This window comes from Phyllostomus hastatus, unplaced genomic scaffold (assembly GCF_019186645.2).
Source record: "Phyllostomus hastatus isolate PE091 unplaced genomic scaffold, TTU_PhHast_1.1 phas_contig_58, whole genome shotgun sequence".
NCBI lineage: Eukaryota > Metazoa > Chordata > Mammalia > Chiroptera > Phyllostomidae > Phyllostomus > Phyllostomus hastatus.
In genome coordinates, this window is record NW_025333916.1 from 22,270,861 (window position 1) to 22,283,588 (window position 12,728).

General features: G+C 41.8%; 1 protein-coding gene across 1 annotated transcript in view; it reads right to left on the minus strand.

Annotated features, from left to right (window-relative positions):
* ARHGEF28 (Rho guanine nucleotide exchange factor 28) overlaps window positions 1-12,728 on the minus strand; it is a 279,388-nt gene that overhangs the window by 219,948 nt on the left and 46,712 nt on the right. Inside the window, exon 2 of the mRNA XM_045847808.1 lies at window positions 10,875-10,918. Coding sequence (XP_045703764.1) covers window positions 10,875-10,918 — 44 coding nt within the window. The remainder of the gene's footprint in view (window positions 1-10,874; window positions 10,919-12,728) is intronic.

Consider the following 12,728-nt stretch of genomic DNA (forward strand, 5'->3'; position numbering starts at 1 on the left):
TGACCACTACACTAGGTACTTCGATATCACAAAGTTACCCTTTCAAAGTTACCCAGTCTTTGTCCATGGGACAGATGTGGTATAATTGAGAACAGCCTGGATTGAGAATCAGGTCTGGGGTTCAAATCCAAGTTCCACCATAATTCAACCGGATGGGCAAAGCTCACTCGTTCTGTGCCAGTCACAGTTCTTGGCCCCAACAGCTAAATGCTGATAAAGGAATACAATCCCCATTCATTGAACCTCAATTTATTATCTATAAATGGAGGATAATTCCTACCTCACAGGGTTTTTGTAAATAATTAAATGAGTACTCATTAATGAGTATATTGTACAGTATTTAGCATATAACAGATTTATTAGAATTGTATGGATTTTAAGCTGTTTCACTGAACCCAAGTGCTTACTTTGCTCCAAATGATTTGCCCTACTAAAATATAAGTGAGAGTATTATTAAATGGCATTTTAACTTCTAAATTATAATTTATTTTTCTAAAGGAGGAAGCGGTTACTCTCTTTGAACTAGCCTTGGCTTTGGAAAACTCAGCCCTCCAGGCCACAGGCTCTGCCCAAGGCACCATGGGGTGGTATTACATCCTGATCGCTGCTAAAGTGCCTAAGAGGTAGCAAGCAGCTTCCAAAATGAAGACTATACCAAATGTACAGCCTTCTGGCACCCTAACCAGCACCCCATTCCTACCTACCTCAGCCATTGTCCCAGTTCTGCACCTGAAGCCACTCAGGCAAAGTCCTGCAAATGAGAGAAGAAAGGCCACCGAGGCAGAGAGAGCGCATGGCTGCAAGGCAAGAGATGAATCCAGGGGACCAACCAATTTTGGGGGATGGGATAAAGTGTTCCCAAGTCTGAGGACATAGCAACTCTGAGGGGCCTAAGGCAGCAATCCAGTGAAAAATTAGGGTGCTGGCAGAGGAGAGAAGACAGCCAAGGCCGGCAGCACATCTTGATGACTGATCAGCTACCGAGAATAAAGGAACAGAGCCATTAGAAACACAAATAGTTAAAGCTGGGTTGCCTGGGAGAATGGTGGTATGGCAACAGGCATCAGGGAGGTGGAAAGAGGGTTGCTTTAGAAGAGAACATGGAAAAAAATGTTTTAATTTAACAGTCTGGACTTGAAGCTAAGGCCTGAGTAAAAGGGCAAACATCTGGAAATAGACGATGTGGCACGGGCAGAGCTCAGGAGGACAGCCTTGGAGGAGGAGTGTGGTTGAGAGATGCGCTCACGTGGAAGGAGAGGAGAAAGGAGTGGGCCTTGGGGAACACTCACAGAAGCAGGGAAGAAAGCTCAATAGACAAAGAAAGAGAGAACTCAAAAGAGAACCAGCAGTGCTGGAGGACACCAAGGTGCATTTATAAACTGTAATTCAGATCAGGCAACTCCCACAGCTACACTCCCTACCAACTTCTCATTTCATTGGCTTGGCCACCAAAGCTTTCCACGATCTAGTAACCTGACTGCTCTCTCACGGTGCACTGGCCACACTGGCCTTCTGCCGTCCCTGAAATACATCAAGTTCATTCCTACATTAGGGCCTTTGTTTCCGATCCTTCTTCTAGAAGGATCTCCAGGGATTCTGGCTCCCACCCTATCTACTCACTCTCTCCCACACCATTCTCCACCATTTCACACTATTGGATGATCCTAGCTCATGCCACTACTTCACATCCGTGTGTTTTTATTTATGAACTTCCTTACTGTCCATCTCTCCACTCCCAACTGGGTTCTGGGGGAACAGGGTCCTGGGACCTTGCCTGTTCCCGTCTCTGCTGTGTCCTTAGTGCCTGGAATAGTATACCGCACTAAAGGACTTCAGGAAAAGACACCTTAGGTTAAGCAAGAGGAAAATAACTGACCTTCGTGAAATAAGTTTTGATAAAAATAACAAGGTTAAAGCCAGACTGTATGAAGAAGAGAAAGAGGCCTGAACTAGAGACAAATTATTTAACACACACACACACACACACACACGCACAGAGCCTTAGGGGTAAGTCCAAGAAAGTGTTGGTAATATCTCACTATACATCACACCTTCTATAAGAGCTTCCTTTCCAGAATGTGTAAATAAGACATTTTCACTGGATCACATCTTATTTCTATGGTTATCCCAGAGAAAAATCTGGTCCATACCCATCTTGCCTAAAATCCTTGCTTAAGACGGTAATAATTTTTAAAAATCAAAATGAACAAATGCCAGTTACTTCAAGTTCTGTGTTAAAAAATACAAGACTACATGTCACCCAAAATTGTGGGGGCTGTTGCTGAAATCTGGGAAGTGAGACAATAAGATGTAAGAACACTTGGTACTTATTTACTCACAGCCCCAGCCACAAAGGAATTCCTTCAGAGTTGGGTGTCGGGTTAGTCTGCCTGCAGTTTCCTGTAGCTGGACGTTTTACCTTCAGGCCTTTTGTCAGAAGTCCATCGGCTCACTGAGGACTGTAAAGGGGACAGTATAAAGTGCCATTGTGTATGAGAGGGAAAGGTGCTGCTTCTTTAAGAATCTGGACAGGGATGAAGTTAATGGAGGATTTATATAACATCTCTGTCAGAGGCTTCGCTACAGTCTGAAAACTGGTTTTTCCCCCACTGTCCCTGCCAGAACCATCTGACAATCTCTTGCCACAGCTAAGGAGCTCAAGACTTCACAGAACTGACATCTTGCAGCTGCTTTCTGGTTAGAATACACTGTTTTGGAATCTGTTTGCCCCCCTCATCAGAAAAACAGAGAAAAGGCAAAAAGGTTAAAGCACAACCAGGCATAGAAGGTAGAAAAAGGTCAAGTTAAGTTATTAGAAAGCAAGAGCCAACAAAGAGAGCAACATCAGCCAGCCCAGCTCACACAAGGGAAACCACCCAGCAGGTGGCAATTAGTTAAGATTCACATGCTGCTGTTTTTAAGTCAAGATACAGGTAATGTTAATATATAATTTGCTAAAATAAATCTGCACAAAGTTGTGATTAAGAAGTTGATTTCAGGCAAAGGCCCCTTCTGATTCCATTCTCAAAACCAGAATTATCTACAATGACATGTGGCAGGGGGAGATACAGAAAACAAAAACTTCCGCCCACACCTCTGACACCAGAGCTAATGGAATTTCTATTAACTTGACCTGGAGAACTTGATGGGGCTAAGGACCACTAAATTATCGAGCCCAGATTTTTGTGAGCAGATGAGCGTGAGCGGATAAGGGCTTGCCTCGACGGAGTGACAGGCACATCCCCCAATGGGACAAACACTGTGAGACAGAGGAGCTACTTAGGTCCTGGTCGGCACCATTTCTCATGCTGTACAGCTCACGGGAGAGTGCAGGGCAGGAGAGGACTACACGGCACTGCTGAGCACTTGGCCAAATGGGGAAAGTCATTTTCATTAACCAGTGAAGGTGGGAAAACCCCAGGCTTATTATGGGATCTACTTTCTGGGGGAAAAAAAAATTTACAGCTTCTAACACTGCATTTAAAAATCCTGAGTGTCACACTAGCTGGGTTAATTTGGTCAAATAAGTCACTGCTTCCAGAAACCTTAATTTCCTCATCTGCAAAGCAAATACACTCGAAGGTGTTGTCTCACGCTAACATTCCGAGTTGATGGTCACCACGAGAGGCCAGCCACAGCCACGGGCGGCCCTCCAGGAGGCACAGCCATGAGCAGAGACGGGGCAGCATCTGGAGGACAGGATTTCCTTCAACAGGAACCAGAAGCCAGAGGGATTTGCAGGAGGCAGGAAGGAGGCGTCTGCCAGGTGAGCGCAGAACAAAGCCACCGAGTCACTTATCCCCGCAATAGGAAGCTGCCTTCCTGGGCTCAGAAACAGGCCCTGGAACCTGTCCTCAGGTCCTCTCCTGCAAAGGCTGGGACCAAGGGGAGTGCACTTGGCCAAGTATTCCAGAAAACTACAGCAAGCCCCAGAAATAGAAGAGGTTGAAAGGGGGAGGTTTAGCTCAGCTACTTGAAGTGCTAATCAGATTGTTAAACAGCAGACTGAACTTTCAATTCATATATACAATGAGCCCAGCAGCAACCAATATTCTTGGGAGCAAACAACAGGAGACTGACTCAGAATAAAAGAATAATATAAACATAAAGCACTAAGAGAATAGGGAAGCAGCTTGGATCCAGCTGGCAACAAGCTCCTGAAGTGAAAACCCCACTGCCCTAACAGTTACACAATGTGCAACCTCCAGAGAAAGAAACGCTGATACTCTTCTCAGATACTCTTCTCAGCCGTTGCTACATTTAACACTCCTGAAGTGTGGGAGAGAATGAGAGCCCACACGCAAAGGTTCACAGACACACCCTCTGCAGATGTTATAAAAATCTCCATGGATTACAAGGCTATATTAACCAGAATTTGGGAAACAGTAGAAATGAAGCATCATGGGGACAGGGGTGGGGAGGTGGAGATTAAATCAAGCAAGATACTTTTTTTGGAACTATTATAAATAACACAAAATTTAAGAAGCCACCCTTGTTTGCACAATGAAAATGAGGACATAGCCCCCAATTTCATAATTACCAGTTATTAAAGCTAAAGCACTAGATATTAAGTATTTCTCATAGTCACTAAATAAAATGTGAACCTTTACATCTCATTTGCAAAGCAATCCATGAAAATTTCAAATGTTACACGCTTCATCCAGCAATTCCACCCTGGGAATCTATTTCATATATAAGGACACATAGACAAGGGTGTGTAGTGTCCACACTCATTCATTTAAAAGAATGAACTTGAGCTACATCCGACGACTTGGAGAAGTTTCTACAAAGTACTGCTGAGCTGGAAAAGATAGAGAAGCCTACATAATATGATCCAGATTTGTTCATGATTTTAGTACAGCCTATATCTGTATTACATATGCATAGGGCCACATGAGCGCAGAAAAGTGTGGAAATAGGTACACTGTCAGTGGTTCTGGAACCTTAGTGCACTACATCAGGACGGCCCGGAGGCTGGGTTAAAACAGATTGCTGGGCCCCACCCCCAGAGTGTCTGATTCAGTCGGTCTGGGGTAAGGTCTGAGAATGCATATTTCTAACGAGTTTCCAGGGGATACCACTGCTCCTGAGAGCAAGTGTTCTATGTCAGAAGACAGGGAGATGTTAAGTGTCTTGGGGTGGTGAACACAGAGTACAATATGCAGATGATGTGTTATAGACTTGCATGCCTATTTTTGGGGGGCAGGGGGTGGGGGCTTGGATTAACGAGATCTGTCCAAGGCAATAAAAACAGTTTGTCCACACATTTCCTTTCATGGAACACGTGTATGTGCATACATGTAAGAAAAGTTCTTTCAAACATAGAATTTCAGGTGATCTTTACATTTATCTTAATGATTTTACTTTTTATCATGAGCAAGTGTTATTTAAATCATCATTAAACATAAAACTATTTCTACTGAGAAGAAAAGAGAACAAAAGGGAGGAAAGCCTTTGGAGCCAACAATTTCCCGAGAAAGAGCGCTTCTGTTTAGTCACAGCGCTGAATTGATGCTTTGGGGAGATGATTGCTAATTATACCTTATATAAAAATAAAAATATAATTAACATGAAAAGTGTGAATAGTTAAATAAGTATAACAAGTATTTTTCTTATAACCTTCCTTCACCAAAATTGAGAGAAAACACAATCTAAAAAGCAATCAAAAAACATTCACCAGCAAAAACACACAATTTAGCTTGTGAATGCAAAATATCTTCCTCTTTCAAAATTTAATCAAATACCCAGTCAGCAAAAATCTCTCCTTTCAAGCTCTCCTTGCATCATTTCCTATCTCTTCTCATGTACAAACTAGAAAATGGCACATATAAGACTAAAAGCAACAAACTAGAACAAACAAAATAAAAACAACGTACAGGATTTTCAAACTCCCAAGTGATGTCACAGAGCCGTAAGCTGGAAACGCCTTAGACGGGTCGCACTAGCCCTCACTCACACTTTCCCAGGCCTCCCCCTTCCGTTCACTTCCTCACTGCAGCTTTTTGCTAGCTTAAGTTACCATCCAATCTAAAAAGTAAGCCTATACCTTTTTTACCCAGCCCCCAACCCCCTTCTCCTCTGATAGCCTTCAGTCTGTTCTCTGTATCTATGACTCTGTATCTGTGAGTTTTCTTTGCTTGTTTTCTAAGCAGAGAAAAAACAAACCCATAGACACAGGCAACAGCATGGGGATTACCAGAGGGAAAGGGGAGCAGGGGTGTTAGAAGAGGTTAAAGGCAGGGCATAAGTGGTGATGGCAGGAGACTTGACTGGGGTGATGAACACAGAGTACAATATGCAGATGATGTGTTCTAGACTTGCATGCCTGAAACCTGTATAAGTTTATTAACCAAAGTCCCCACAATGAATCCAATAAAATAAAAATTAAAAATTAAAAGCCTAGATCTCAAACCAGACTGTATCTTTTCTATTGTGAACAAATAGCCTGGCCTTCTAGAACTGCTCCTTTAGTGCCCTTGTAGGTATGGGTGCAGGAAGCTGCTCAGAGGCTGGAGATTGGATTTGCACTGCTCACATCCCTAAGGTTTGCAAACTGATACTATACAGCTGTTGGCTACCAGTCCTGCCAATCCCTGCTCCTTCTTTAACTTTATTATAGAGCAGTGTTTCTCTCTTCCTGCAACAGCAACTTAGTGGACCTCCACGTTCATTTTCAAAGTTAAAGTGAGTCTGTGGCTGAGCTCAGGAATATCTCTGCATCTCCAATACTAACATAGAGTCTCCTTCTTGAAGATGAGCAAACAGAAATATTTGCCCAAAATAATGAGAAAAAAAATGTTTGCCAAAAAATTCAACAGCACGATGACAGAATTAGAGACTGAAGCTCTCTCTGAAACAGATGCTTGGTAGAGAGAGAAAAAATATTTTAAGTTCTTGCTTTGTGTTCACAGTAAAATATAAAAGATTATCTCTCTACAACTATATGGGCATAAGAAGAAAACAGACCAAGATTTGAAAATACTATATAGAAACTAAAACAATGTAATGGAATTTAAATATTTGCTGGCAGGCAGTAAAGGAAAACAAAACTTGACAATTAAAGCTGAGTAAAAAATAAAGAAAGCGTGCTTCCAGAATTCAGACAATGTACTCACCATCCTCAACCCTGGAAAAAAAAAAAGAAAGGACAAAACTGTCTACCCTGGAATCTCAGTTGTTCTAAAAGGGGTAAATAAAAAAAGGTAAAAGACATAAAAGAATAAAATTAAAAGGAAAGTTGAAAGTTTTCTTCATGCACCCAAATATAATGTGTGAGAAGGAAAAAAGGACTTAGATCCATAGGTTTTTCTACAGATATTCATCAAGTCTCTATGATCTTCAGGAAGGCTTCTCTCTAGTGGCCCAAAAAGAAAAACAGAAAGACATTTTGACTGTCAGAATGTTACAAGAGTTCGATCAAAACAGGTTATGATTAAGCAAAATATCACCTATGGGGTCTACTTAAATGAGCTTCTTTAAAAAATGTTTATTGATTTTAGAGAACAACAGAAACATCAATGTGAGAGAGAATCATTGGTCAGTTGCCTCCCCTAAGCTCCCCAACCAGGGATCGAACCTGCCGCCTTCTGATGGATGGGATGACAGTCCAAACAACTGTGCCACCCTGGTGAGGGCAGAGGGGCTCTTTTTTGAAAGGTGGGTGGGTGGGTAGAAGTTGGGGAATAATTTCTATCAATTTTTTTTTACTTCATTATCACTGCTCTATTTATGTGATCTAATTCTCCTTGAGATAAATCCTGTAATTTATATTTTCAAAACCTAACTTAGGCTTTAAAAATCTCATTTTTCCTGCACATTAGCATGCAATTACTATGCTCAGTATTTTTGTCATTTCAGTGTTAAATGAATTCTTTGCAATTTCTTGTCTTGTCTGTGTTCTATCTAAATAATGTACTTACCAGAATTATCTTAATTTGTTTTTTCCAAAAGAATCAGTTGTAACGACTATATAGGATTGGTAGAGTACTTGAAAGCATCAAAATTATGAGATCCAATATATCACAGTGAGTCAAATTTAAAAAAAAAAAACACATTATCTAAATAAATGCCCAAAGAACCTTTGATAAAATTCCACACAAATACAGAAAAAATTCTGGAAGAAAAAAATACAAAAATGTCACTAGTGCTTACCAAGGATGACGGGGTTAAAAATGTTTTTTTTAAATAATATATGAAATGTATTATAAATTGTAAAATATTAAGGGTTTAAAAACCAGATTATAGTAAATTAGGAGACACTAGAAGCCAATGTTTATCTAATCCCTGAAGACAGAGGGGCAGAGAGTAGGCTGCATCAGACACGGAGTGTTTGCATGTTGCTGATTGGGTGGAGTCTGGTTGGAGACTTGTCTTCACCATAACACACACCCCCTGCCCTCCTCACTGAGGAGGCCGAGTGGTTAGCCTGGCTTAGGTCAACCTTCGAGATTACTGACATAAAATGTTAAGTGGAAAAAATGAGGTTACCGCTTACATATATAAATACAGTCAGTGATGGATATATGAAAAACACATAATTAATATAAGATACCATCGGTTATAATAGACATTTTATATTCCACTAAAAGAAAAACTGATTATGATGTTAGAATTTTACTTTAACTTACTTATACAGATTTCATCATGTATCATGCTGCTGTTTCCGTCTTTCTGTATACACAGTAACTTTGCCTTTTGATACCAAATCATGGTGAAATAATTTTGAAAGCAATTAATTCATGTTGTATCAGCAAAGTTCGTAAGTACTCTGAACTGACACTGCGACCAAGGTCACACATGTGTAGGTGACGACAACTACATCCTGCCTCCTGTCAGGATGCACAGTGTAAGAGCATTTCAACTTCAGAGATGTTTTGTTTTGTGTTTTTTTAAATTTGTATTTACTTTTTTACTGCTGTTCAAGTACAGTTGTCAGAGACATTAAAATGAGAAAAACCTTGGGCTTTAGAACAAACAGATGAAATATATTAATGTGTTAACAACACACTGCGCCCAGGGGGAGAGGTTACAAGTGACTCTCCCGGTCTGGCCACGGTCTGGCAGGCCTCACTAAGTTCAGAAGAGCTAGCACAGCGGCCACAAGGCTTTATACCATGATCAGGTTTAGGGATTTGTTCACTTTTATAATTTCAGTGTTATGGATTGTTCGCATTTTGTTTTGTTTGGGTTCTGTCTAAATTATGTACTTACCAAGGTTATCTTAATGTGTTTTTCCAAAAGAACCAGTTATAAAAACTAAATAGGATTGGTAGAGTACTAGAAAGCATCAGAAGTAAGAGATCCAATATATCACAGTCACTCGAATAAACACATTACCTAAATAAATGCCAAAAGAACCTTTGACAAAATTCCACAGAAATATGGATAAAGTTCCACACAAATATAGATAAAATGTGTTTATTTGGTTTGAGGTAGGGAAGCAGGGTAGAATGAGTAGAGCTGAGGAGGAATAAAACACAAAAAAGAAAATAAATAAAACTTGGGGGCACTTTACAATTCAGCCTTGCACCAGTCTCTTTAAACCTGCAGTCATGGCTGGGCCAAGCCTAACTGTCCACAGACACATTTTACAATCTGCAAAGCACCACCAAAGAGGGTTCTATAGTCCACTGGGTAACCCAGGAGGCATTTTTTTTAATTCTCATATCCATTTATTTGATCACTTTTCCCTCTCCAGAGGATACAGTGGGATACACATAAGAAGGGAGAGGGGTGTGCGGACTACTCGAGCAGTGGAGTGTGGTAAGAGGATGTGAATTAATACATTTTAATTGACTGAGGATCCAGATTAAACTTGTTCCAATTTCTTGTATGGTTCTATTAAGGATTAATCTGAATTGAGGTCATACCCTTTATTCCAGATCCCGTACTCTTGCTATAGTCCATGAGTGGGTAGCTCAAGGCCACCTGAAGCAGCAGTCCTCCCACACACACACCCACCCACACTCGTCTCCCCATCGACACACCCACACTCCCTCCCCCCATCCACACACCCACACTCCCTCCCCCATCCACACACCCACACTCCCTCCCCCCATCCACACACCCACACTCCCTGCCCCCATCCACACACCCACACTCCCTCCCCCCATTCACACACCCACACTCCCTCCCCCCATCCACACACCCACACTCCCTCCCCCCATCCACAACACACCCACACTCCCTGCCCCCATCCACACACCCACACTCCCTCCCCCCATCCACACACCCACATTCCCTCTCCCCATCAAAACAGGTTCCAGGAGAAGAGGTTTTGCCTGAAACAAGATGGGAAGAGGAAGCTATCTGCCATTTTACGGGAGACCATCAGTCCACTCCCATTACTCGAGGATCTATCCTTAAGAGCAGAATCCTCCCTCAAGCCAGAAGGCACATCGATTGGGCAGCTCAGTGGGCATCTCTGTCACCCAATCCCCACTTCTGTATCTATGCTCCAGCACTTTTCCCTTTGAACTTCTAGTTCATGCTTTTAACCGACACAATTATCACCCAATCTTCCCCTCAAAAGACACACACAGAACACGTTCTTGGCTATTATCAGGATGCTATCATAAAATAATATACTTAAAAGCATATATGTGAATATATGAATAAGTTCTGAGTCCAGAACTTACACAGTTAAACAAAAAGTTACTCAGGGAAATATAATTAAAACCCAGACTTTGGGACCAGAAGCCAACCCGTTTTAAAAGGCTTCGTGCAAACACTTAAACTGGACAGTAGCACTGTGTGTTGTTCTACAAAAGCCTCAATTCAATAATGAGCACAGCCTTTCTCCCCACTGCAGTCACATGGGGTTTGAGTCTAAGAAAGGGCCACTTAAACCTGAAGCCCAGTGCTGAGGAACTTACGTAAAGAGGTACTTCGCTGCAGCTCAGCTCCATGGCTTCTGCATCTGCAAATAATAAGAAGAGCATTTATTGCAGGAGTCCCCATGTGACCAGCCATCAGAACTATGTCCTGCCCTTCAGTCACCAACACTGTCCAGGGAGGAGTAGTAACTCATTAGACAGGAACACTGCAGAGACAAAATTATAAAAGAATACAGAAATGAGATGCTACCTGTATAAAATATCCCCTCTTTCTTATTTCATGTTAATTTCCACACACAAGGAAAACCTGTCACCCCAGACATCCCACTGACTACTCCCAGAATAAAACTTATGTTTCAGAAAGGTGAGAAAAATCAGCATAAGCATGTTGAAAGTTTCGCCTTAGTTATTCACTTGGGTCGCTGGCTTCTCTCAGATCAGAACCCACTTTGGCTGAACCGGGCAGGAGCCCAGGATGACAAGACCATTCTGTAGTGGATCTGAGGCAGGGCCAGACATTTCAGTCTGGGGGAGCTCGGGCCACTATCACGCCCACCAACTTCCTCGCAGCTGCATGCATCTCATGCGCCTCTGGGTGTGCCTGACCCTTTTATACCCACACCCCGAAACCAGCTTCCAGCTTCAGAGCACAGGAGCCAGCAGCACTCAAAAGGGATCCATTGAAGGTTGTCAAATAGGTACAAACTTCCAGTTATAAGTTATAGGAATACAATGTACAACATAGTGACTACAGTTAAGAATATCGTATTGCATATTTTCAAGTTGCTAAGAAAATAGATTAAAGAAGTTCTCATTACAAAGAAAATTCTGTCACTAGGTATGACGGAAGTTAACTAGCCTTATTGTGGTGATCACATTGCAACATATACACATATCAAATCATTATGTTGTATGCCTGAAACTAATAAGATGTTGTGTGGCAATTACACCTCAATAAAATAACTGGCGAGGAAGCTTCGCTGGACACCACCATAAGGCCCAGCCCTCAAGGAGCTCACAGCTGAAAGAAAGAGACCTAAAGACTGGGAGCCAGCGAAGAGTGGGCTGCAGGGGAATACTGCTGAATGGGGCGGACGGGGAGACCACCACCACCCCCTTTCCCGCCCCACAGAGAACAGAAGGGGACCGGCTGAGCCTGGCTCTGCTTCCTGGGCCACAGCCCAGTGACTGTAGTTTGGGGTCATCTCTTAAGAAGGCAGGCACAGAGCAATCCAAACTGTGACATTTAGTATGGCAACCCCCAGAGGACAAACTTGGCCCAGAGGAAAATATAAAAAGTCCTATATTTTTAATAATCTTTTAACTTGATTTATTAATAATTTACATAAATGCTGGCACTGGCACCCTACTAGGTCACAAGTTACATTTCATCAATCATCCTGAGAGAAGACGGAGGGTCCCACAAGCCTGAGGGGTGGACATTGGAGCCCCCCCTTGGTCCTCATTTCTAACACACTGTGCCCTGTGTGTGCCCACTTCAATGGGCTTATGGGTCATGAGCATCAATTTTTACTGAATCTAACCTCACATATTAGATGAATGGCTTAAGAAGTCTAGGAAAGAAACTTCAAATTAAAGATAATACTAACAAGAAACTATGACAAAACTGAGACTCCTGTTTCTAATATTAATTGCTTGTCACTATGAAATAAAAATAAAGAGTAATCCAAGAGCAATGACAAGTAGATCCCCTGAAAATTAAAAATTATCAAGAAGGCACTTAACATAAGAATCTATGTCCACTAGCAGATACCGTGAATCCTTGCCTTAAGTGCACACTGTGTCTCAAGATATTAACAATATTTTCACTTACATTTATAGTCATGCCATAAATAATTCCAAATCTTTACATTCACTGAACTTGATGAAATT